Source organism: Prosopis cineraria, unplaced genomic scaffold (assembly GCF_029017545.1).
Source record: "Prosopis cineraria cultivar Desert tree isolate PC_DT_omini unplaced genomic scaffold, ASM2901754v1 PC5, whole genome shotgun sequence".
NCBI classification, from domain to species: Eukaryota; Viridiplantae; Streptophyta; class Magnoliopsida; order Fabales; family Fabaceae; genus Prosopis; species Prosopis cineraria.
In genome coordinates, this window is record NW_026555336.1 from 39,594,044 (window position 1) to 39,618,955 (window position 24,912).

The window sequence follows — 24,912 nt, forward strand, 5'->3', positions numbered from 1 at the left end:
AGTTTAGTATGGAAAAGAATATAAAATCCACCTCGATTATTAATTTATTATTTCGTGCAAAACGTTTGGCTCGACTGGTCAGGAAATCAATTCACCAATTTGATTAGTCAATTCAGATTAATTTTTTTAGAAAAGAAGAAAACTAAAGGTCAGTTTGTTTTAACTTGTTTTATAAAAACTTATTTTTTTAAATTTATTTTATAAGTTTTTATAATGTTTGTTTAAACTTTTGTAAATAATTAGCATTCAAAAAGAAAATAAATTTTTAATTATTTTAAAAAGCTGTTTAAAATAGCTTCTAAAAATAATTTAATATGGTAGATAAAAAATAATTTTAAAGAGGTGGGATATGTAAAGATATCATTAAATTTTAAAATAATATAAAAGTAAATTACTTTAATAAAACAAAAATAAGGAAGATTTCTTAAAATTTAAAAAAAATTAACTAATAATTATTTTTTTATTATTATGACCAAACATAAAATAAGATCTATGTTTTATAAAATTTCTACAAGATAAATCACTTTTTATAATATTTCTAAACTACTAAAAAAATATTTTTAATTTTGAGCAAGTGGGCCCTAGTCTTCTTCTTTTATAAAAATATGACATATTTTTTGAAGAAAAATATTTTGTGAGTTTTAATGATTTTTTTAAACTTTTAAAAATAATTATAATATCAAAAAAGTAAATTTTTGATTTTTTTAAAATTTTAATTTCATTTGGTTTATCTTATTTTATGAAAAATTAACTCCTTTTTTAAAATTATTTTGTGATTTTTTGTTATATTTTTTTAAATTTTAAAAATAATAAAATAAAAAATTATTTAAAGAAGGTAGTTTGGACAGCTTATAAAAATAATTTAATATAATACTGATGAGAGAAAATATTTTTAAAGAGGTGAAATATACAACAATATCATAAAATTCTAAAATGATTTAAAAATAAATTATTTTTGAAATATAAAAATAAAAAAATATATTATAAAATTTAAAAATAACTAACCAATAATCACTTCTTTTATTATGATAGTAACAAATAATTATAATCAAATTAGAATACATGTCTTTTTTTAATAAAACCTCTACAAAATAAATTTTTTTAGAAAATTTTTAAAATTTTAAAAATTATTTATTTATTAATTTTAAACAAACAAGTCTTTGTGTAATTTCTAAAAATAATCTAAATCTAAAAATGAAATATAATGTTTTAAAAAAGTAAGATATGTGAAATATAATAATACTTTAAAATAATTAAATAATAATTAATTTTTATAAAATAAAAATCAAAGAAGATATTATAAAATTTAAAAATAATTAATTAATAATTATTTTGTATTATCATAATAAAATATTTCCTCCATTCAAAAATATAAGATATTTTTTGAGAAGTTTAAATGTTAAAAAATATAAAATATTTTTAATCTTTTGAGGTATAATCATTATTTTTTTTAAAGTATCCCTATTGATAATAATTTTATATTTATTATAAGGTGTTTAATAGGGATAAATATTAAAAGATAAGGTCAATTGAAAAGTAGGTAACTATTTCATTAGGGTGAGATTCAGTTAAAAATGCCTTATATTTTTTAACAGGTGGAGTATAAAATAAGGGCCCGTTTGTTTGATACTCCCTCCTTTAGAAAAATAAGATATTTTTAATTAAATATCACTTTTTAATAAAGTAGTTATTTACTTTTAAATTAACTATATCTTTTCATACTTATCTCTATTAAATACCCTATAATAAATATAAAGTCATTCATCAATAGGGATACTTTAAAAAAAATAATAATTACATTTCAAAATACTAAAAATGCCTTATCTATTTTAACATTTAATTTTTTAAAAAATGCCTCACATTTTTGAACGAAAGAAAAATTAAAAATAAATTATTTTTAGATACTTTAGAGATTTTATAAAAAAATTTTATTTTGCAGATATTTTGTTCAAATAAATATCATTTTATATTTAGTTATAATAATAAAAAATTAATTATTAATTAGTTATTTTTTAACTTATATTTTGGGATTAAAAAATATGTTACTTTTTGATAATTTAAAAATTTAAGAAAAAGAGATTTATTTTATTGAGATTTTATAAAAATCACACATGATTTTATGTTTGATTACAAAAAAATAATTATTAGTTAGTTATTTTGAAATTTTATAATATATTACTTGATTTATGATTTTATTAAAATTATTTATTATTTTATTATTAAAATATTTTATAATATATTTGTGTATTTTGTCTCTTAAAAAAACCTTATCTCATTGACCGCGTTAGATTCTTTTCAAAAAATAAAATAATTAGAAATTTACTTTTTATTGTTATTGTTTTTAAAATTTTAAATAATAATAATAAAAATTAACAAAATAATTTTTAAAAAAATAAATAATTTTTTATAAAATAAGTTGAAACAAATTGTCTATTTTTTATAAAATCTTTACAAAATAAATATTTTTTAATAAAACATCCAAATTATGTAAAAATAACTTATTATTTAATATTAAACAAATGAAAACCTTTGAGTAACTTCTGAAAGGACTATGATAGGACGGATGATGATGTTTTTAAAAGGTCATATATATGAAAATATTATTAGTTTTAAAATTATTAAATATTAAATTATTTCTATAAAATAAAAATTTAAAAAGGTGTCATAAAATTTAAAAATAATTAATTAACTGCAATTTGTCCCCATGCAATGCTGGTGAAATATTTCATCATACATGATGTAAAACATTGTAATTTTGAAAACATTAATCTATTGCATATTAATACAATAGTTTTTTTAATTTGTTAAGTAGAATCTTTAATCTATACTATTTTCTTATTTATTTATTATTAGTTACTTATATATTATATTTTAGGATGATTTATGATTTATTTAAAGCATGTAAGTGCTATTATATAACAATTTTGTAGATTACAAGAGAATATACAGCTAAAAAATGAAAAAAGTCACAGCTAAAAAATTTCAATGGCAAGAAAATGAAATGGAACAATTTAAATTTTAATGGGCTTTTATTTTGCTTATAAAAAAGATGTTAGATATTTTAAAAAATAAAATTTATATCTTATTAATATGAACTTTATTTGTATGAGATCATCTTATCTAACTGATTACTTTTTTATGGGAGTCAAATGATGAAAAATATAAATAAATATTTTTAAAAGCGCATTGTTTTTAAAAGAATAAAAATATTAAATATAATCGCTTTTTACTGAATTTTTTTACTGTACATGACTGTAAAAAGCAATTACCAGCATGAGGGGCATGGCACGAGCCCGGGGATAATATAAAACATATACTGTTCATTGATGCATCTCAAATTTATATAGATATTGATAGATACTTTTTTTTTATATTATTATAACAAAACAAAAAAATGGGATTGGATCGCGCAGGGGAAAACCGGGGCGGAGCTAGAATATTCGAGGGTAAAATTAGCGGAAGCGCCTACCTGACCACGTTTCAAATCAAAACGAATTCCGCAACTTCAGATCCTTCCAAGCCATGAATGATGAACCAACCGATTCCCACCGGTCAAAAAAAATAAAAAAAAAATAAAAATAAGGAGACGGATTTCCAAATCTCACCTCCACCAACGCGAGCCTTAACTCAACCCTAACCCTAACCCTTTACCTCAAGCCTTTTCTTGCGTTTAAATATCCCCTCCTCTCTACCTCGCTCACCCACTTCCATCTTCTTCTTCCCTTTTTCCCCATCTCAATTACCCCCCACCTTTCACCGATCGATTTCTAGATTACTCCGATTCCTGTCCTTTCAATCCCAATTCCCCTTCCACGTTTCTGAGTTTCATAGTTCGTTGTGAATGGTAGAAACCCTGAGTACCCCCGATTTCATGCTCTCCCTTCTCCCATCGAGGGCGAGCGCTCTTCTCCCTGCCTCTGCTTTCGCTTTTGGCTCTTGCAAGGAAGGCTGGTATTACCGCTGCCTCGGCGTCGACCCCTGAACTCCCAATTCGGACCCAACCCCGTTCCCTTTTGTTTTTTCTCAATCCTGCGCCTGATTCATCGTCGCTCTCAACCTCTTCTGATTCCCGTTCGGTTCAATTCTTAGATCCTTTGTTTCTTTGGGATTTTGGGTCCCGGCATTTCGTGATTTGAGATTTTAATTCGTGACTGTGACACAATGTTGCTTTCCAAGCCCAAGAAGAGCCAGAACGCTAACGGCAAGAGGCTCTTGATCAGCATCAATGTGCTCGGTAGTGCCGGCCCGATCCGCTTCGTCGTTTATGAGGAGGAGCTCGTCGCTGCGGTCATGGACAACGTCCTCAAATTGTACGCTCGTGAGGGTCGGCTCCCGGTTCTGGGGTCTGATATCAGCGATTTCTTGCTTTATTCCCCTCAGGTTGGATCAGATGGTAGGTTCCGATCAATTTATGTAATCCTGTTTTCAAATAAATGCATCTGCGCAAGTTTACTTTCAGTATTTATTCATTTGTTATTGAGAAAATTTATGTTTTTAAATTATCCTAAATTGTGATGTTATTCCAGCTCTGAGTCCATGGGACACAATTGGATCATTTGGAGCTCGAAACTTCATGCTCTGCAAGAAGCCTCAGCCTGTGAAGGAGGCAGAACAAGCAACTGTGGCTGCCGCACTTGCGCGCAAGGGTGGCAGTGGCAGCTGGAAGAATTGGTTCAACAAGTCCCTCAGCCTGAAAGTTTCTTCCCATTGATCGTGGTTTTGAGCTTTCCGGTGATCCCACCTTGTGTTGTTTTCTTTATTGGGTCAGTTATCTTGTGTTACTGTTCACTTCCGTTCTCATTGGCCAGAGGCGCGCGAACTCTGAACTCTGAATAATTCTGGTTTAGGTATTCATTGTGTCCTCGGCCTTTGATATAATAAAGTTGAATTGGTTTTTGGTGTTTGCACGCCTTAGCTAACATTTGTTTTTTTGAGTCCTTGATTAGTTATGTTAGAAATTATGATCAATTCCGGCTTGTTCTAGCCTGCGAAATCTTGCAGGATTTTATTTTGTTCTCATGTCAGGGATTCTTTTTTTTTTTTTAATGAATAATGCTGGAATACTGGTTGATGTTTATTGTTCACTTTGCTACTTCAGCTTGGCACATTCTCAATTTTTTGTGTAGTTCTCATTTTCATTGGAGGCGATGAATGGGGCAAATATTTTTGTTGACTTTGCTCGAGTTGGATGCACTGAACTTTGAATTTGGATGACCTGGTATCAAATATTGATCATGTTTGTTGACTTTGTACGTGAGGTATTAATATCTAAACAAATCGAGTATTCTAGTATCTTTTATTTGGACCCTACTCCCTACGTACGCTACAAGTTGCACGATGGGGTTTGTACTGTACGAGTCAAGTCAATTAATGGTACAATATTGAATGACACGAGCCACGAGGGATGTACTAAAATCACTTGTTGGCAACAACAAAGCAGAAAACCATCCCAAAGTGATCAGAAATGTTAATTGATTTTGTGTTTGGTTCTAGGTTGGAAAGGACTGTAGCCATAACTTTGGTGGAAATAGGTTGCTATAAGCAACCCATCTCTTAAATGACCTTATGCTTCTATCAGACACTATATGATTTTAGTAGTTTTTAAATGTAAAATTGAGCATGTCCAAGACTGAACCAGTGCATCGGGTCTGGAAAAAAAAAAAAAACCAAACCATGAGTAGGTATTATGGAATTGTACGCGAGCACGAAATTGGAGGGTCTGCCGTCATGGACGATTTTATATTGTTTCATAGGATCGGGACGTTTTTTAAAACTAGTAACTACCCTCCTAAGTCGTATATGATACAGATGGCTCTGGCAAATTAATGTTTCAATCAATGATTATTTTATTCGCCTGATATCTTGATCTACCCTATATAAATTATTGTTTGTCTTCCATTGGATATTCTAATAATAAAAGCATCTCAATTTAATTTTTGAAATATTTGTTACACAATGAATTAGTATTGATTACAAACGATCTGTTAAATCGAAGTACATTGGGTTCCTTTGCGGTCATAAGAATTGAGTGTAAACTACACGAAAGAAGGAGCGGATTGGAGTAGGTTTGAGAGGGAACGCATTTAATGGACGGAAGCCGCAGCCAGAGGCGCAAGGCGAGGAGTCGTGAGAGGTTCAATTGGCTTTTTCTGATGAGTGAGCTTTGTGTTTGTGGGCCAATGGGACCCTCATGGTAGCCGAGCTGGTGCCCTTTCACCGCACCCAATAATAACCCAAATGCGTCATGAAATGCTGCGTGGTGCTCGTGTGAGAGACGGTTGATAATACTCGTAACATGGAAGAAAGAAGCCGTGGGCGATATGGCGTAGGAGCGCCAATATTGATTCGTGTGATAAATAAGCAGGCAACATATGACGTGGGAATGGGCGTTCGCTTGTATTATACTTGAAACTGCCGTCATGATCTACTTACTCTCATGGGAGTCAAATGATGAATCAGAAAAAATGGGTTTTAGTTTGAAGTTGGTGGGTGCAAATGGTCGCCGTAATAACTCCAAAAAGCAGTTGCAATACGCACATGCCAATGCCCCCAGCCACACAGCTTCACTGTGCCACTGCCACCCCCATGTGTCGTTGTTTCTCTTCCTTCTTCCGCCCTTTTCGCCACCCTTTACTCCATTCAATTTTTAAAATATATGATACTTTATTTATTTTCTTAAGATTAAGAAAAATAATTAAAATCGTAAATATATATATATATATATATATTGCTACCTTTCAAGAGTATCATTTAATTACAATCAATCTATTTTAATTTCCTTCTTATACAATATACATCTCTTTAAAATACATTTAATAAACTAAGTTCGAACTTGTTGAAAAAGGTATGTGCATTTAATAATTAACTGTATTTCAAATAGAATTATTTTAATAAAAAGATATTATAATCAATTTTAAAAATGACATTTTTGTAAGTAAACATATGAGTAACGCTATTGATTTTTTTTTTTTTGAAAAAAAAGTGTCTCACGTTTTGAACAAACACTGGCTGATTTGGAAGAATGAGTTGACTTTCATGTTTTGCAGAGTAAAGAACACTACAAATTAAACTGTTAAATTTAATCTGATTATTCACATATATATATTTGATAAATTTTAAAAATACAGATTTAATTTAAACAATTGAGATTTGTAGTGAAAAAATGATTAAAAAAAAACCTTAGGGGGGTTGAAACCGAGAGTGTTGTTTCCTTTCAAAGGCATCTCGGACCTCCATTTACACTTGGATCAACTCGTGGTAAGTGATTAATGCCGAAACAGTTTCTACCTCCTCCACGTTCTCTCTTATTCCACACATTTCGATCCTCCGCCGCGGGTTTGTCTTCCCCTGTTCACCCCTCCCTTCCCCCCCCCCCCAAAACAAAAAAATGTGGTAAAAGTAGGTTTTTCTTATTGCCCTGTGACCGTCCAAATTTTCAGGAAATTTATTTTATTAAAAAAAACATGATTGGGATAACAAAAGTTTGTTGGCATGACCAGGTGGAAATTAGATCCTCTTCCAAACCATCTGTTTCCAGCGCTTATTTACAGACGCAACATCATTTACAGTATGAATAATTTAGCTGCAGAATAAAATGAACAAACAGCTAAAAAAATCAACAAGAAAAGATCTCATATCGTCCTATTTGTCGTGATGTATGGGAAGAGAGCTAGCGGGGCGGCAATAATCTGGGAATCTTTGGATGGACAGCAACAAATGTTATGAGAGGATGAGAGAGAGCAATGAAAGGGTACGGTAGGGAACTGCTCTTGTACCCGAAAAATAAGTGGTCCTTGCTTGTTTATGTGGTTTCTTTGGTGGGGTCTCTTCTATCTTCTCCTCTTACATCTTAATCAATCCTTTTCACCCTCGTTTTCCCAAGGCCTCTAAAAGAATCTTGGGCGGACCCATTCCAGCCCGCCCTCATATCTTCTCCATTGAATGCCCACTCACCTCCTGTCATTTTACTTTCGGAGACCAAATGCACGCCACGTGAACCATAATTACACTTCAACAAATATCAGCATCATATTTCCGTTGAAAAATCATGCTTCCAATCAATCCTCCTCCGCTCACCCTTTGCTTCCATCATTGAAATGTTCATTCATTGGTCCTGTTAAGTTTTATCTTAATCTTCTCACATTTCTAAGTTTCATCACAGCTTTTTTACTTTTAATTTGTAATAACAAATTCCTATTTCTAATGTACTCAAAGTCCATTTCTATGGTAACGTAACTACGTAAGTTGGTGAATTGCACACTCAAAATCCATTTTATTGATATGATGTACTAATATTTTAGTAACTACAATTAAAATGTTTTATTAAGAACTGCCTTAAAATTTATCTAAATCGAACATTTAATAATGAGTTGAATATTAACCGTGGCAACATCAAGTAATAAGAAACTCGATAGCATGTACACAAAAGTTGAATGTTGATTAGGGAATGATATTCGACAGTGGTGATTTGATTCGAAGAAATAATAGAATGATAATCAAAATGGTAAACGTAACACTCCCTAGTTCGTGAATTTGGGCCTTTATCCATCGTCACTATGCTTTTAAGTAAGGGTCCCCATAGGCACTCACCGCGTGAAAATGGAGGGGGCTGGCCCATCCTTGTTGGTCCAACTAACCGTTTTACATTTGGTGGCTAGGCCTATCTTTTTCCACGGCCCAGCAGCCCAGCCAGCTCATTAAATTATATTCTGAATGACAAAAAAAAAAAAAACCTGAAAATGACAATTAAATATGACAAAAGGTGATAATTATTCTTTGATTCTTGAAACATCTATAACATTTTAACAAAATGACATATTTTTTGTCAATAATTATTATAAAAAATAACTGTTTTGGTTGGGTTATTTGTTAAAACAGTATAAAAAATAGCCACTTTCTTTTTATACATTTGTAATTTATAAATAGGTTATAAGATGATTATTTTTTATGAAAATAAATATTTTAATTGAATTTGAATGATAAATAAATTTGGATAAGAAATAATTATTTTTCATTATTACTCAATAACTCAATCAAAATAATAATTTCTTATAATAGTTAATGATTACAAAATTGTCATTTTCTAAAAATCAAAATATTAGACAATTTTCTCATATTTCATGAACTTAATTATTATTTGTATCTTTAGGTTTTTTTTTTGGTCAATATCCCTAAAAAGTGTACTGATTAATACCAAATACATTCACTGAAATCTCGTATGTTACTTCACATTTTTGAGTTTGTAAAATCTTTCTTGATTCTTGTTACAAAAAAAAAAAAGCCCCCAATATTCTTGCAAATATTTCTCTAGCAAAGATTTACATCCCAAATTTCAAAAAAATAAAATAAAAGAATACTCCTTCTATTTTTATATATAAACTACTTTTAATTGAGTCACATATTAATAAAAAATTATTATTTAATTAAAATTGTTTAAAATTATAATAATTTTTTAATAATATCATAATTAATATTAAAATGATGGATAGGATATAATTAATATATTTTCTATTTTTTAAGATAAAAATAAAATTATTTTATTATTAAAAATATCATTAATATTGAACAAAATAAATTTAAAAAAAATATTTTTTACATAAATACGGAAAGTTTAATAGAAGAACATTCATTTACAATGCACAAACTTAAAATTCCGAATTTTAATACAGTTAAAGTTGTTAACATTAAAACTCTGCTTGATAAACCCTAAAGAGCCACTGTCGTGGGAGAGGCTGCAATACAAAAAGAGGACAATGAAGACCGTCGTTAGAAATTGAGAGAGCATGTTCGCGGCAACAAGGGGGAACCTATTGTCTAACTTCACTTTCCTTAGACAACTCACTCGTCCTCTAATGGCCGACGCCACAGCTTGGGCTTCTGCTTCCTTCTCCACTGGTTCTCCCCTCAACCCATCTCTCAAGCGTGTTGGCACTCACAATGGAAGCTTCCACTGCGACGAGGCCCTTGGCTGCTTCATGATTCGCCTCACTGATAACTTCGCCAACGCCGAAATTATACGCACCCGAGACCCCCGGGTACGTTCGCAAAACTCTTACTTGAATTGCTTTTTTTGTTTGATTGCTGACAAAGTATGAAGGTGGATGCTTCACATAAATTCGATTGGAAGACATTCCAATTCTGAAAATGCTTTCAATAAATTTCATGGGGAAGCAGCAGCTGAAATCAAGTAGGAAGGAGGAAAAAGGAAATGGGTTTAATTCCCTCAAAATATGGAGAGATGTTTTATTCTTACCAACCCGTTAAATTGTCGTTGCCATACATCTAACCGCCAGATGTACTAGAAGTTTTTATCATTCTTGTAAAAGATATTTTACAACTTGCGTTTGCAGGTGTTAGAGGGTCTTGACGCTGTTCTTGATGTAGGGGGAGTGTATGATCCTAGCCGAGATAGGTATGATCACCACCAAAAAGGATTTGATGAGGTTTTTGGGCATGGTTTCTCTACTAAACTAAGTAGCGCTGGTCTTGTTTACAAGGTAATCTCTATTTGAAACAAAGCGTGTAATCAGCAATAAATCTGACTTTAAAAAGAATTCAATTTTATGACGTTACTATGCATTTCCCCCTTCCTATAGCATTTTGGTAAGGAGATTATAGCCAAGGAACTGAAGGTGAATGAAGATCATCCAGATGTTCATCGCTTATTTCTGGCTGTGTACAAGAGCTTCATGGAGGTAGCCAATTCTGTAATTTGAGTTTTCTTCTCTTCATTGCCCCTGCCCCTCACCCAGCGCCCCAACCAATAAAAAAAAAAAAGAAAGAAAAAGGAATGAAAAGCTCGATAAGGGCTATGCTTGAATTTACAAATAAAAAAGGTCAGATGACATCTGTTACTGTAATAAAAAAAAAGAAAGAAAGAAAGAAAAAATCTTAGAACTTAACGGCATTATGGAAATGGACAAAGGCATAGTTTATGGGGATTAGGAGAACTAAGTTCGTGCCTTTGCTCAAAATGCTATCATACTTTATGCATTGACTGTCATTGTCACATGATGAGTGTACTATTTATTTTGCAAAATATGGCAATCAGTTTTTAAAGCTTTCTCAGAAAATATGGTTCTATACAATATAAACATGAGCATGCTGTCTAGTGGTTATACTTCATTGTGGGCATCTTCCATATCATTAATTTGAAAGCTGCAGAAGTCATCTTGACATTTGTCAATGCATCTTCTGTATCAGGGTTAAGTCGGTGAAATTTGAATTGCTGGAATTCAGTCCTATAATAGAAAAAGGTTTTCATGTATGGCTGATATAAGCTGCATTTAAGGTTAAGTCATTTCGATTCAACATTCAATGGCCTCTACCAATGGCTTTGTAGTCTAATGGCTTGTACTTCTCCTGTAAGTGGGAGGTCATGGATTCGATAATGGTCTCTTTGTAATAGAACTTTCATTTTGCTTGTTCTGTGAGAGGGACATTAAAGCAAATTGAATCTTGAAGCACATGTCCTTTGGTTCGGTGAAGCAGGGCTCATATGACTTATAGTGCATTCATGGTTTATCAGTCCTCCCACAGTGTTGATAATTTTTGGACAATAACCTTGTTCTTTTCTATTCATGTCAGGCAATTGATGCTATTGACAATGGAATCAATCAGTATGATACAGACCAGCCTCCAAAATATGTGAACAATACACATTTGTCCTCAAGAGTAGGAAAGTGTAACTTAGATTGGACAGAACCTGATCAATCACAGGACAAAGAGAATGAAGCATTTCAGCGAGCAATGGCTCTTGCTGGCAGTGAGTTTCAGGATGTAAGCTCTCCCCCCCTTTTCTTTCCAAACATTTTAATGAATAAGGGGTTTAAATTTAATAATGTCTTGCCTGACATTGGGATTATGAACAGCTTGTAGCTATTGTGAGGGAAGAAGGATTTATGTATGATGTGCTATTGTGCCTATTTGAATTTGTGTTTTAGCAAGCTTTGTTATTAATTTTGCAGTGTGTTCGATTCCATGCAAAATCATGGTTACCAGCTAGGTCCATTGTAATGGAGACCCTTGAAGCAAGGCATGCTGTTGATCCTAGTGGAGAAATATTAGTTTTGACAAAGTTCTGTCCTGTGAGTTGTAAATTCTTGTATCCCACATGTAGTGCTGTAGTAGTCCCTGTATACTATTTAAATTTAATGTAGTTATTTCACATTCATTCAGATGATGTTTTTGCAGAAATCATGATTTGAATGCATAGAATATAAACTAGGGATGGAACACAAACTAATAATTACTAGAAATTGCACACCTCACCCCTTGCAGCCCATAGGTTAGTGGCAAGCTCGGCCAATAAGTGGGAGGCTCATCATTTATAAAATTGTTTTCATGGTTAATGTCAGAGATAGTTATGTCTTCAAGAACATTATTGAAGACTTCCTGAAAATGTAGGAGGGAAATATATTACCCTGTGAAATTTCTTGGTGGTGGCTGCCCTTCAATCCTACATCCATCCCTGATTAATCTCTTAAGTGATTCTTTATATTATGAGAAAGCAAAACGAGAAAAATTGTGAGTGTATTTCTTATTACGTGCTTTTTTCTGGAAAGAATACAATTAACAGAATCGACCTTTCATCTGTTGATTATGTTCATTTTCACATAGCTAATGACTCTTATTGCCAAAAGCATTGGTTGTGCTTGGTCTCTTCTTCCTTGCCAAATTGAGTTTTTCTGTTTTTTGTTTTACATTTTGATCCATTTTCTGTGCTTAATCTAGTAATTGGGTAGCAAGAGACCTCCTGGATGTTAAGTCTTTAGCTGGTGCGCAACGTCTATGTTGATCTTAATGTTTACTAAACAAGCATGATAAGCATTAGCTAATACTATGACATAAAAGAGCAGATAAGATGCTGTTGCAGCTGCATATGGCCTAGAATGCATTAACACGAGCTACATGGTGTATTTGCAAGAAAATTTGAACTTCATGTTTTATCTTGCAGTGGAAGCTTCACTTATTTGAGCTTGAGGAGGAGATGAAAATTGACATTCCCATCAAATATGTTCTCTATACGGTACACTCATCCTTAACCTTTTTTTTTTTTAATAATAATTTGGTTCTTAGTACTACCAATTAATCCAGATTTCAGCATTGTCGAGTCTCAAATGGGCTAGTTCTCCTGATGTAATCTGTTCTTAGTTATGTGTTTGGCTTGTTCTTCAAGGTATCTGCATGTAAAGGTTGCCACTTTAGGTATTTATTTATTTTTTAAATGTAAGAAGAAAGTCTTTGCCAAAAATGAACTTCTGTTGAGAGAATATTTTCAAGAGGACATGAAAAAAAATTGATAAACTACAGAATTTTTTCATTTTAACCAATTCAATCAATTTGAAAAAGTTTTTGACTGTGTATCAAAAGAAGTATTTTGGAAGGCCTTGGAAAAGAAGAGAGTCTGTATTGCCTATATTAAAGTTATACAAGATATGTATGAGGGACAACAACTAATATAAGAACGTTTGGCGGTAAAACAAAGAACTTTCCTATAAGGATTGAACTACATTAGGAATCATATTTGAGTTTTTATTTGTTTGATTTAGTTAGATGTTTTGGCTGAGCATATTTAAAAAGAAATCTCCAAATGCATGTTTCCCGTAGATGATCTAGTCCTTATTGTGCAGACAAGAGGAGAGATTAACTGTAAATTTAAATTGTGGAATATTTGCTTTGTAATTTTCAAAAGAGGTTGGTGGTAATTTGAAAGTGAAATTGGGAGATCATGCTATATCTCAAGTGAAAAAGTTTAGCTATTTGGAAGTTATTATTCAACATGATGGGGAAATTAAAGGGATATTGCACGTAGGATATAAGTTGGGTAGTTTAATTGGATAAAGACTAGAGGAGTTATTTGCAATCATAAGGTACCTAATAAATTTAAAAGGAAGTTTTATTGAACTGTTATAAAACCAGTTATATTATATGGTAGTGAATGTTAGGCAGCAAGAGCATAAAGTTGAAATAATAAAGATGAAAATGTTTAAAATATAAAAATAAAATTCAAAATGAGCACATACATGAAAAAGTGAGCTTATAAAGTTGAGGGAAAAATGGTAGAAAATCATAGTTTGAACATGCACAAAGAAGATTGCGAAAGGCATGAGTGAGGAGAGTGGAAAAGATAATTTTGAACCTTTGTTAAGAGGTAAAAAAAAATTAAAGAAAATACTTTTGGAAGTTGCTAACTAAGATTTTTTAATTACCAACATTTTTAAAAGTTTGGTATATGATAAATCATAATAGTGTTATACAATTCATGTAGCTTATCCTACCTAATGTGATAAAGCTTGTTGTTATAACCAATTCAATTAATTTGTAGTGCGGATAGATGAACAAGTAGGATCAATGTTTGATCACGCTCTGGCTTGTTTTTGGTCTAATGAAGTTCGTATCTCTTATGAATTAGTAGGCTTCAGTCCTTATATCATCACCAGAACTTAACGTTTCCTTGTTAAGATTTGTTAGGTCGACACATCTGAGATGTTCTGACTTGAGCTGATTTTTCCTTATCTGAATGCCTTTTACAGGACGAGAGAAACAAAAACTGGCGAGTCCAGGCAGTTGCAGTGTCTCCCGATAGGTTCGAGAGCCGAAAACCTCTACCATCACAGTGGCAGGGTCTAAGAGATGATGAGTTGTCAAGGGTGGCTGACATTCCTGGTTGTGTTTTTGTGCACATGAGTGGATTTATTGGTGGACACGAAAATTTTGATGGTGCCCTAGCCATGGCCAGAGCTGCTTTGAAGATGTAATTGGACAAGGGATCTTAAGTCAAAGTCTGGTGGTTCAATTTTGCAAAAAGCTTTCCAGGATTTGAGGATATAGTTTATCCAATTGAATTTGAGGCACGACACTATATTTTACATGTAGTTTCTTCTCCTCATAGTGGCTTGTAGAGAGTTATGAAGGGGTGTCAATCTTTTTAATTGACATTTTGGAAGTTTCAGGCAGATTGATCTTGTTCTGCTGCTAACGGCACCATTTTGTGTCAAAAAATCCAGTCTTTTGCAAAGATCAATTTCGTAAGCCAGTAAGGCCTAAATCTTTCCTTTTGAAAGAATTATATGCAGGTTTTATATAAAAAAATTAATTATTACAAAATTTATTAACAATTAAATTAAGGTAACTATATTGTCAATGGTTTTGCAGTAGTTATTAATGGACTTTGGAATAATTATTTTTTTTACGAGACTTCAATGTAATCTTTCTTGTTTTTTTGTTCCCTTCTTGATCAAACGCAAATCATATGAAAATCAAAAGAGTTCTGTGAGAAGCTGATTTTACAGTTAATTAGATATACTAGATTATTAGTTGAACTAACATGTAACAACGACCGAGAGCTTTGGGGAGAAAAAATGTCATGTAAGATGAAACGAATGGATAAGGACCTTCCAAATAAAATGCCATACAAAGAAATTTCAAAGGGCAAAATGATTAGAAGGACAAACGTGGAAGACTAGAACTGTAGAAGCGAAATTTTAAACGACCGCCTCTTTGTAGTATCAGAAGTGCATGTTCAAAAAAATGTCAGAGGCTACTCTTATTATTGTCATTCACTTTAATCTTGTAGGGCTAAGTCAGTATATCCATTCAAGTTTGAAATATCTCTCATCTAAAATATAGAATAGTTATAACTACTTACAAAAATTTAAAAATTTATCACTACTCCCCAAGATTACTCTTCAATTTCTCTCTTTTTGGTTACCCAAGATATTTTCACTACCAGCAACCATAAGACTAATCCTTTAAAAAATTTAAGTGTCATTTAAGTAGCTTTCATCTCCTAAGTAATATTTGTTTCGGTAAACATAATTTTTGATCTCCGTATTTTAATCACATTTTGCTTTTGGTTCATATATATTTTTTTTTAGTATTTTAAGTTTTTACACTTTTGTTTTATATTGTTTTGGATCTTTTCAAGATCCATATACTTTGCTCATAGAAAGATAAAAAATAATTAAAAATAAAAGTGTAGAAACCTAAAACATAAAAAAAAAGAATATATGGACCAAATGTAAAATGCGAGTAAAATACAGATATCAAAAATTATATTTTTCCTATTTTTTTATATATACCTCTAGAAATCAAATCATAAATAATCTTTCACGACAATGCAATTAATAAGGTATTTGTGAAAAAATAATTTGATGTTATTAACTTTTTATAAAGTGTTATATATTTTAGATCAACATTAATAGGTAAAATTTGTCTCATATTATAAATAGGATAAAATAACAAAGATATTCAATCATCCTCACAGACTCATTCACCAATTTCTTTTCTTGAAAACTCAAAACTGGCAATTCAATAGATTAAAGAAGAAGAAGAGAAAATTAAAACAATGGGCCCGTTAATCAACCAAGATTACAAAACAACAACATGATTTGAGCTAACCTCCTTTCATCATCTACCAATAAAAGGTGCAGAAATTATCTGTCCAATTGACAGCGTGTCTAACCAAAAAGTGGCCATAGAAGTTAGCCTTCCTATACATAAATTTGAAAGACACATCCCAATGCCTATACAAAAGAATTCAAGCAAAATCCAAGAGCACGTCCGCAAGGATGGTGGGCAATGGCATAATCATATCCAGGCAACCAAGGAAATGGGCTCATTACATTTGAAGGGAAAGAATAAGATGAAGATCAGGATTTCAGACAAGCACTATTCAACAAAGACAGCAAGTCACAGAGAGGCCCCACAAAATGCTTCCCACTTTGACTGTTCATGCCCCACGAGTGAATGAATTAGTGATTGCGATTCAGATTCAGATCTCTCTCTCTCTCTCTCTCTCTCTCTCTCTGTGATATTGCAGCGCCTCCGCCGCAACAGCAAATACCTGCAGCCTTCCAATCTCAGTATTTCCTAATCACCACCCATCTCCACCTCACCTTTCAATTTTCTACTACTTCTGTTCAAATGTTTCCAATTCTGACTTAAAAAAAAAAAAAATGGAAACGTACTGTTCCTTCCCTTTTAAGACAATTTTATGCCATTTAAAATATTTTATGAATATTCAGTTTTGAGAAACCTGAATTGTCATGACTTTCTCTCATTCAAGAAACTGCAAATTAATTATTGCTTTGACTATAACTCTAAAATCCACACACTTTGCTTCTTGATCCAAAAAATATACCTCGGAAACTGTACTTCTGCTTTGACTTGGCAACTTTCACTACCACTCACTTCTGATGCTTGCTCCAATAATTTATCCACTTTTCCTTTTTTTTTTTTCAATATCCTTTTCTTATTAGCAGTACTGAACTCCTACTTTAGAAGATGATCCATTTTTCCCTTTGTGACCTTTTAACGCTTCTTTTAAAACCATAGCTTAACCGCTTAACTGAAAGAGACCTCATCGACTTTCTCTGGTAGCTTGAAAAGGATATGCCAAGATTAAATAAAAGGATGGGCCGCATGTGGGCCATTGATTTTCATATGCCAGCAACAAAGAACCATCCGCGTTTCTCATGTGGACAAGTTGTCATCATTTTTTTAAAAAATAAACAAAAAATTGATTCGATTAAGAATAATAGTATAACATATATCAAACTTCAAATTTAAAACAAAGAAAATGTTTGTATTTTCTATAATTAAAATTGAGGTTCAATCTAAAATATAAAAACCTAAACAAGCAGTACTATTTATCTAAGCTATGAATAATTTAGCTTAAGTGTTGAACGGTGATTTGTGTAATACTTGAGGCCCCATCTAAATGAAAGAAATGAATGACCATTAAATCCAGATTAAGCAAAATCTTCTTTTAAAATTCATGTTTATTTGTATTTGATTATTGAATGAAATAAAGACTCGTGATGATATAGAATTAAAAAACAAAACAAAACTTATCATGTTGAAAATTATGACTAGGAGTTGGTTTCATGCTGAATAAATGATTATCAAGCAACACAAATTGAGATTGAAATCTTCAACATTCTTTAAGAAAATAATTTCACCAACCAAATAAGAGAGCATATGCAAAAATTTAATTTGAGCCCCCCAAAAAATGATTGGCCAAAAAAAAAACTTGAGCCCCACTTAATTTTTAATTTAATGTGCATCATTCATAGTTTTTCCTCTCAAGTTAATACCGTTAATCCATAACTTCTCCGTTACAGTACTGCCCAGTTGATCCTTCACATCAACTTCACCGTATTTGCGGGCACTTATTTTATTAGTCTATTCAAGGAGGCGGCCAAAAAATAAAATTTAGTATTTACACGATACTGGAAGATGGTCCAATACATAGAGATGAATATGGATGATACGTATGCATGTTCATTTTGTTGAATTCAATAATCAAATGGCCTGCCTTGCTCAGCACTAATTTAATGCCTCCTCCTCTATGTATTGACAGATGCTGATGAATCACTCTCTTTTATTTGGTTCTCTTGATTGTTTCTTCTCACCTTATGTATATAACATTGGCATTCTGGGATGTGCCACCTTAATGCTTTTAACAAGTTGTTGTCATCACTCTTATTGTTCCTCTCCCCTCACCCCCCCCCCCTTTAATATCCACAATAAATAATGGGTCAATCAAAAGAGATATTTGGTTGTTGAAGATCAATTCAGCAATAAACTTGAAATATTCTCCATCCTGTGATCCTCTTAGGTGGCCTTATTTATATTTTATGTTCCAAATTCATTCAGTAACATTAGTGTTTAACATCTTATGGGATTAAAAAATAGGTTAATTTAGATACAAGGAAGTTGATCTAGCCTCCTCTCTATGCATTGTTATTGTCATTTTTGTTATTATACCAAGAAATAAGGAATTATTTCAATGAACACGTTTACTGCTTAGATTCCAAAACATTACAACAGAGTCTGCATTTGAGAAAGCTAATATTTGTTTATGATTGTTTCGGTAATTGTGGACCATGGGGAATTGCAGATGCAACTTGCCTGAGCTTTGAGGATTTAAAATTTGGGGGAACACGATCTGGGAGGAGGACAAGAAAAACCTGGAGGATCTTACATTAATTACCTGCACCTCCTGGCAAGTACAATCATGGTTATCAGCAAAGTAAAATAAAAAGAATAAACCAACTACGGAGATCAAGATTCTTGCTTTGACCAATGATCTGGATGCTGCTTCATCTTGAGTATCTGTCACAGTTTTATATACTGTATTTTATTATAAAAATCACATCTTTTGGAGATGGATCAGAGATGGCATTATCTCTTCAGCATGCAGGGGAAAGAAAATGAGAAATGAAACAGAAAACTGCAGGTTGAAACCAAGAAAAGAAAAGAAAAAAGGCATGAACTTTATGCATACCTATTTCAATTTTTATGAGAATGTGTCATGGATCCAAGGGGCACCACCTCCAAAGAGTGCAGAGAACACAGAATCTGAAATGAACCCAGAAAAACTGAAACTGTGAGATGCAAAAGAAAGAGATTGAGTAGAAGAAACCACGAACAGTGAATAGCAATATATGATTGAGAGAGAGAGAGAAGCACTGAAAAGTGAAAACATTTTCAGCTGGGGAAAGCACCCTGTGAAGTATGAACCATGAAGATCTTGACATCACAAGTGCGTAGACAGTCCTTTATTTATTTATTTTTTTTTATTTTCACTTTCTGGTGATTGTGCTTTTCCCAGGACATCAAAGAGGATTCTGTTGATTGCAGTAAATTTGTGTAACAGTAAAACAGTTCCATTCCCCCACCTTTTAAACATGGGATTGATTGATCAAACTCAGTCTCTTTCTTGCATCTATTCAAGAAAGGGAAGCCTGCTTTCTCCACGCTTGCTTATGCAAATCTGCAATATGGCAAATTCTCTATCATGTTCATAGCTATCTGTGTATCAAAGCCGGCTAGTTGGGCCAGAGACCAAACCCAGAAATTATCAGTTTATATGCAAAAGATTAATTGGGATTAATCAGTTTATCTGTCTTCACCACCCATCATCCATCATTTCACTTCTGCATTCATCATTCAATGGCCCTCCAAGAGAAAAAGATTACATTTATTACCAGCAACGCTATTTATATCAAGAGATAAATACAGCATCAGCCCTATTTTCGGATTCAACCCTGAAAGATAACAAGAGATTCCAGTTCAACCCAAAAAAAGGAAACAAAACTGGTTAAAAAAAACCCTAAGCAGAAAGGGGAATGTGACAGAGAGGGTGAGAGAGAGGGAAGCGAAAAAAAAGGTAAGGGGGAAGGTATAGACAATGGTGGGTCTAAGCCTCTCAGCGAATAGCTGTACAAACAGCTCAGCATCACACTGCACTCTCTTTCCCCACAATCCTTTTCCTTTCTTTTCCTTTTCTTTCCGGGAAAAAAATTGGGAATTTGGGCGAAGAAACAAAGGACCGACTCGATGAGTCAACTCAGCGAACCACCGTTCTCTAGGCGAGTCGCCACGCCGACGTCGCGATCAATGGCCGAGTATGCCAGCCCAGCAGCAGACACCCATCGTTCTCTTCTACTCTGTAACCATCTCCACCGGCGAAGAGAGCCAGGAGCATGCTTGCTTGTTTGAAAGCGTTGGAACCCAGGTGAACCGGAGCGAACCCGGCAGAACCCAACCGGTTCCGCCACTGGCTCAGCGTCTCATGCCTCTCAATCCGGTCCGCCCCTTCGCAGGCAACCACGTTACAGATTTGCTTCCCCAGATACACCTCCGACATGATCTTGTCCTGAGTGTCCACTGATCCCTCCAACGAGTCAAACAGGGTCGAGTAATAGTGCAGTGACTCCGTGAACCGGTCCAGGAAACCCGGTCCATTGTGGTTCGCTTCTTGCTCTACGACGGTGACTATCTCCGGCTTCATCTGCTTCACCACTGATAACACCTTATCGATCGCACCGGGTCGCGCCAACAGTTTGTGAAGCTCGAACACCGAGTTAACAGCCACTGACTCCACCTCACTCGGTCTGAGGTCGAGCATCGAAGCATCTAGATCAGCTAAACTGTTCGCCACGAACCCTCTGTACTCAAATTTAACGTGAATCGTTTCTGCTAGCTGGGCGAGTTTCCAACCAACTTCCTGAAGGTGATCTGAATTATCCGGTGCGGGTGGTCCGATTCCTGTTAACCGAAACGCCGGTGGTCCGCCGGGTCGGAGAGCCAGTGCTTGCATGAGAGCCGGCCATTGCATCCCTTGATTCATACTGAAATCGATGACATGAACTCGCCTTTTGCCTTGGAAGGCTTCCAGGATAGCCTGGTTGGCGGTGAAATGGGCGAATTTGAGATATGGACAGGTCTCGTAGAAGTGAATCTGTAGCATGTCGGAAAGAGAATGGTCGAGGGGGTTTTCTGGGTAAAGCCGATATATGCGGCGAGCAAGCGCTTCGGCGAAGTAGGTCGCAACCTTGCGCATCGCTCCGGCCTGAGACACCGCGAGGAATCCGATCTGTTTGACTAAAGCTTCCGCAAGAGCGAAATTGTTCTGGTGTACGGCATCCGCGCAAGCCATCAACGCATGAACGAGTCGAATTCCGTTTTCTTGCGAGTCGACGAGGACAACAGGACGGGTCGACTCATTTGTCAAGGTAAAAGAGCCCAGAGAAGAGGGCAAGAACAATGCAGGGTTGAACACAGTGGAAGAGGGTTTCAAACGTTTGCTTTCTCGGGAAGGAGATTCGAGTTGCTGCGGGTGCTGGGCTTGAGTTTGACTGTTGTAGATAGCTTGGCCAGGAATAGCCTTGAGATCATAATCAGAGGAAGATGCGTCTTCGAAGATTAAGCTATCTTGGTGCTTATGCAGAGGAAGAGGATTCAAATGTTGGTGCTGGCTATGGTCAGTGAAGTCAATGGAGGTAACAGTTGATGACTCAGCTGGAGCCAAGAACGAGGAATCATCAGCCTGAGGAGGCGGAGGCGCAGGGAGGGGGGGCGCAGAGACGGCGCCGGCGACGGCAGTCAAAGAGTCGAAATTGGGAGATGGGTTGAGCTCAGAAAGCATGCTTTCAAGCCAGGTAGATAGATCAGAAGGGTTGTAATGGACAGTTTCAGAGGAGAGCTGAGAGATACCGCCCTGAACATTACCCATAGCTTCTTCTAGCTGTTCGAGCTTCTGGGCAACATCCGCCATGTCCGACGACCTCACCTTGTAGCCAAGCACGGCGAGAAGCTCGTCCATGCCACCGTCTTGAGCCTCATCTTCCCATAGCTTGGATTTCCCGCTAGAGCTGGCGGTCATGAATGGGTCGCCCGGGTTGGGACAGAGCTGATGATGCTCTCTTTTCATGGCTGGTTGCTTTTCCTCGTGATTTGGGGCTGAGGATTTAGTTTCAGATTCAAAGGGAGCTTGGCGATTGAGAGCGATTTATCTTCCTTCGATTAGTGGGGGTGCTCAGAAACCCAGAGGGTGAGGATGAAGATGAGGCAGTCGCTATGAATGGTGAAGAATCTGAGCATTGGGGATTGGGGCTCTTTGGCTCCTTGGCATAGTTTTTTCACCACTACTAGTACTGCAAATTATTCACAAAACAGCAAATCGGAATAATTCGAAATGCACAATAATATCGAAACTAGACTTTAAAAATAAATATTTAAAAAAGAAAGAGAGAGAATATGAGAATATTATTCAAAAGCGCTCGTGATCAGGCGCGACCTCCCATGAACACATCAGGCGAACAATAACACCAACAACATCAGCTCAAACAGATAAGATCCAAAATATACAATTTTAATTTTTTTTTAACTTTTGCCATATTTTTCATTTCTTAGATTTGCTTTCAACTGTTTTCGTTCAAAAAAAAAAAAAAGATTTGCTTTCAACTGTTGGCTCCTAAGTAATGTGCACTTGAAAATTGAATATTGGAGATAAAGGATTTTTCTTGGTTCACTGAAGGTTACCATTAAGGGGTTTCATTTATTTTGGAGCTTGCTGGGGACCAGAGTCTAGAGACACAACTAGTCTTCTAGTTTTACCATTAAAAATACAAATTTATTAGCTGCATTTAGTGTGGAGAATTTGATATTTCCTTCTATCGTGTTTACAAGTGATTTTATCTACTTTATGAAAATCGATGAGTTAATTAAATTAATGTTAATAACGTTGTACAAAAAAGAAAAAAAATTTCTGAATTTGCTCTTTTTTTTTGGCGAATAATTTGGTCTTGTTAAATAGTAGTCCGTTGTTTTGAAAGACGCTTTTCATCTCATATAAATTTTTACCCTCTATTCATTGAAAAATGTAAAATGATAAAATTAAAAGAAAGTAATTGGTGATACATATTTTTATACCAAATAACTTATTAGAAGGATCATGAATTTTGTTTAAAATGTGACTCTCATATAGAATCACATGGAGCACATAACATGCAGTGGACTGATTCATTAACCATGCCAGTGCGCGTTGATTTTTGGATGTTTTTACTGTGAGTTTTAAGTTGCTTCAGTATTTTCATAATCATTACATTGATTGTAAATAATTAGTATTACAATCGTATAAATAATCAAGTTGATTTGTATAAGAATTTTCCTCGTTTTATATGAAATTCTACAAAATTTATGACGTTGGTATTTTTAATTTTTACCTGTAAATCTGTAATTAGAGCTTTTCTTTAATTTTTACTCTGTTAAATGAAACAACAACGACAACAACAATGATGTTGTTTGACATCTTTGAATAGTTGAATGGTATTGAAACCTAGAGGGGGTCTTCAACTTTTCATCAGGCAAGTGCTTTTGTGTGGAAATAGAAGGCCGTAACTTGATCTAAATTCTAGGGATACTATAAATAATGCCAAAATGTATTTTAATGTATAATTTTATAATCTTATTGATACATGGAGATGACTGATCAATATACGGCTAAAAGAGGTAAAATTATCCCAAAGCATGTTCAAGAGGCTATCAATGCCTTTGTTGTTTGATTTTTCTCAGTGCTATTGTTCTTGTTTTTAATATATCAATCAATATCCCTATAAAATGTGTTAAAAAAAATCTCACTTTTTATAAATTGTATCATAAATTATATAAATATATTGTGTATATAATGTAAAATATACCAGACGATATCCTGCCTATGAACGACGATAGCGTGACTCGCGTTAAATTTCTTTTACACACACACACACACATTTAACTGAAATGATAATTTTTAAAATTTTAAAAAAGCTTATCGTTCAATTCATTTACAAACTGGATGTTTTTCTCTCGAGTCTTGAGGGGTCACTGAAAAATGTCCTCTTTCCTCCAGGGGTGGTGCTTTTGACCCACAGTAGAATTCAGTTTTGTCACTTGCCATTGGCTGCTTATTTTCACTTTTTCACTAATAATACTATTTTTATTTACAGTTTATTTTTTACATATTCATATCAGTTTTAAAATCACACACACACACATAAAATAGTACCTGTTATTATTTTATTACACACAAATGGTTATTTTTCAATTATATACTGTGCCAATTTTTTGTTAAAATTATCCTCCATCCTATTTATAAGAATGAGGGAAAGATTTTTTAATTTAAAAGTCATTTCATTATTTTTTTTATCACAAGCTTCTAACTTTATCCCAATTTTATGCTGGCTGAAGAAAGTATTCAAACTCCATTAATATTATAAGATACTTGTTTTTTTGAAGTATTGTGTTAAAAAAAATAAGATATTTTAATTCTTTTAAAGTGTAATTGATAAATTTATTTTTTTCTGAAAATACTTTTAACAAGGAGTGTGATTAATGATATTTTCTAATTAAAGCATCTTGCTAAATAAAGGCACACATGAAAGAATGCATAATTTTGATCACCATGAACAAACTTAATGAAATTATAAAATAGTTAGAAGTTCAATTTAATTATGAAAGAAGAGAGTAGCATGAAAACAAAGTATGTACATTTAATAATGATAAAATTAAAAATTTATTAAAATTTAAAGAGAATTAATTAATTTAATCTTTTTAATTTAAGTAAAACATGTGTGGGGAAAA

General features: G+C 33.6%; 3 protein-coding genes across 3 annotated transcripts; 2 read left to right on the forward strand and 1 right to left on the reverse strand.

Moving 5' to 3' along the window:
• The first annotated feature begins 3,675 nt into the window (after positions 1–3,675).
• On the forward strand, positions 3,676–5,084 carry LOC129310506 (uncharacterized protein At4g22758). Its single transcript, XM_054952364.1, has 2 exons — positions 3,676–4,393; positions 4,527–5,084. The coding sequence occupies exons 1-2, from the start codon at positions 4,162–4,164 to the stop codon at positions 4,709–4,711; spliced, it is 417 nt and encodes a 138-aa protein (XP_054808339.1). The 5' UTR covers positions 3,676–4,161; the 3' UTR covers positions 4,712–5,084.
• A 4,632-nt stretch (positions 5,085–9,716) lies between these two features.
• On the forward strand, positions 9,717–14,957 carry LOC129310309 (uncharacterized). The gene is made up of 7 exons (XM_054952124.1): positions 9,717–10,034; positions 10,350–10,496; positions 10,596–10,694; positions 11,587–11,778; positions 11,967–12,086; positions 12,956–13,027; positions 14,535–14,957. Exons 1-7 carry the CDS (start codon positions 9,783–9,785, stop codon positions 14,757–14,759), a joined length of 1,107 nt encoding a protein of 368 aa, XP_054808099.1. The 5' UTR covers positions 9,717–9,782; the 3' UTR covers positions 14,760–14,957.
• Positions 14,958–19,960: 5,003 nt separating this feature from the next.
• Positions 19,961–22,504, reverse strand: LOC129311219 (DELLA protein GAIP-B). The gene has a single exon (XM_054953349.1). It carries the CDS (start codon positions 22,220–22,222, stop codon positions 20,375–20,377), a length of 1,848 nt encoding a protein of 615 aa, XP_054809324.1. The 5' UTR covers positions 22,223–22,504; the 3' UTR covers positions 19,961–20,374.
• Between the last annotated feature and the right edge of the window lie 2,408 nt (positions 22,505–24,912).

Excerpts from the sequence above, each read along its gene's own strand:
- LOC129310506 (XM_054952364.1), top strand. The coding sequence starts at position 4,162 with ATGTTGCTTTCCAAGCCCAAGAAGAGCCAGAACGCTAACGGCAAGAGG. Across the intron at positions 4,394-4,526 it reads CCCTCAGGTTGGATCAGATG|CTCTGAGTCCATGGGACACA; the intron begins GTAGGTTCCGAT and ends ATGTTATTCCAG.
- LOC129310309 (XM_054952124.1), top strand. The coding sequence starts at position 9,783 with ATGTTCGCGGCAACAAGGGGGAACCTATTGTCTAACTTCACTTTCCTT. Across the intron at positions 10,035-10,349 it reads TACGCACCCGAGACCCCCGG|GTGTTAGAGGGTCTTGACGC; the intron begins GTACGTTCGCAA and ends TTGCGTTTGCAG. Across the intron at positions 12,087-12,955 it reads TTTTGACAAAGTTCTGTCCT|TGGAAGCTTCACTTATTTGA; the intron begins GTGAGTTGTAAA and ends TTTATCTTGCAG.
- LOC129311219 (XM_054953349.1), bottom strand. The coding sequence starts at position 22,222 with ATGAAAAGAGAGCATCATCAGCTCTGTCCCAACCCGGGCGACCCATTC.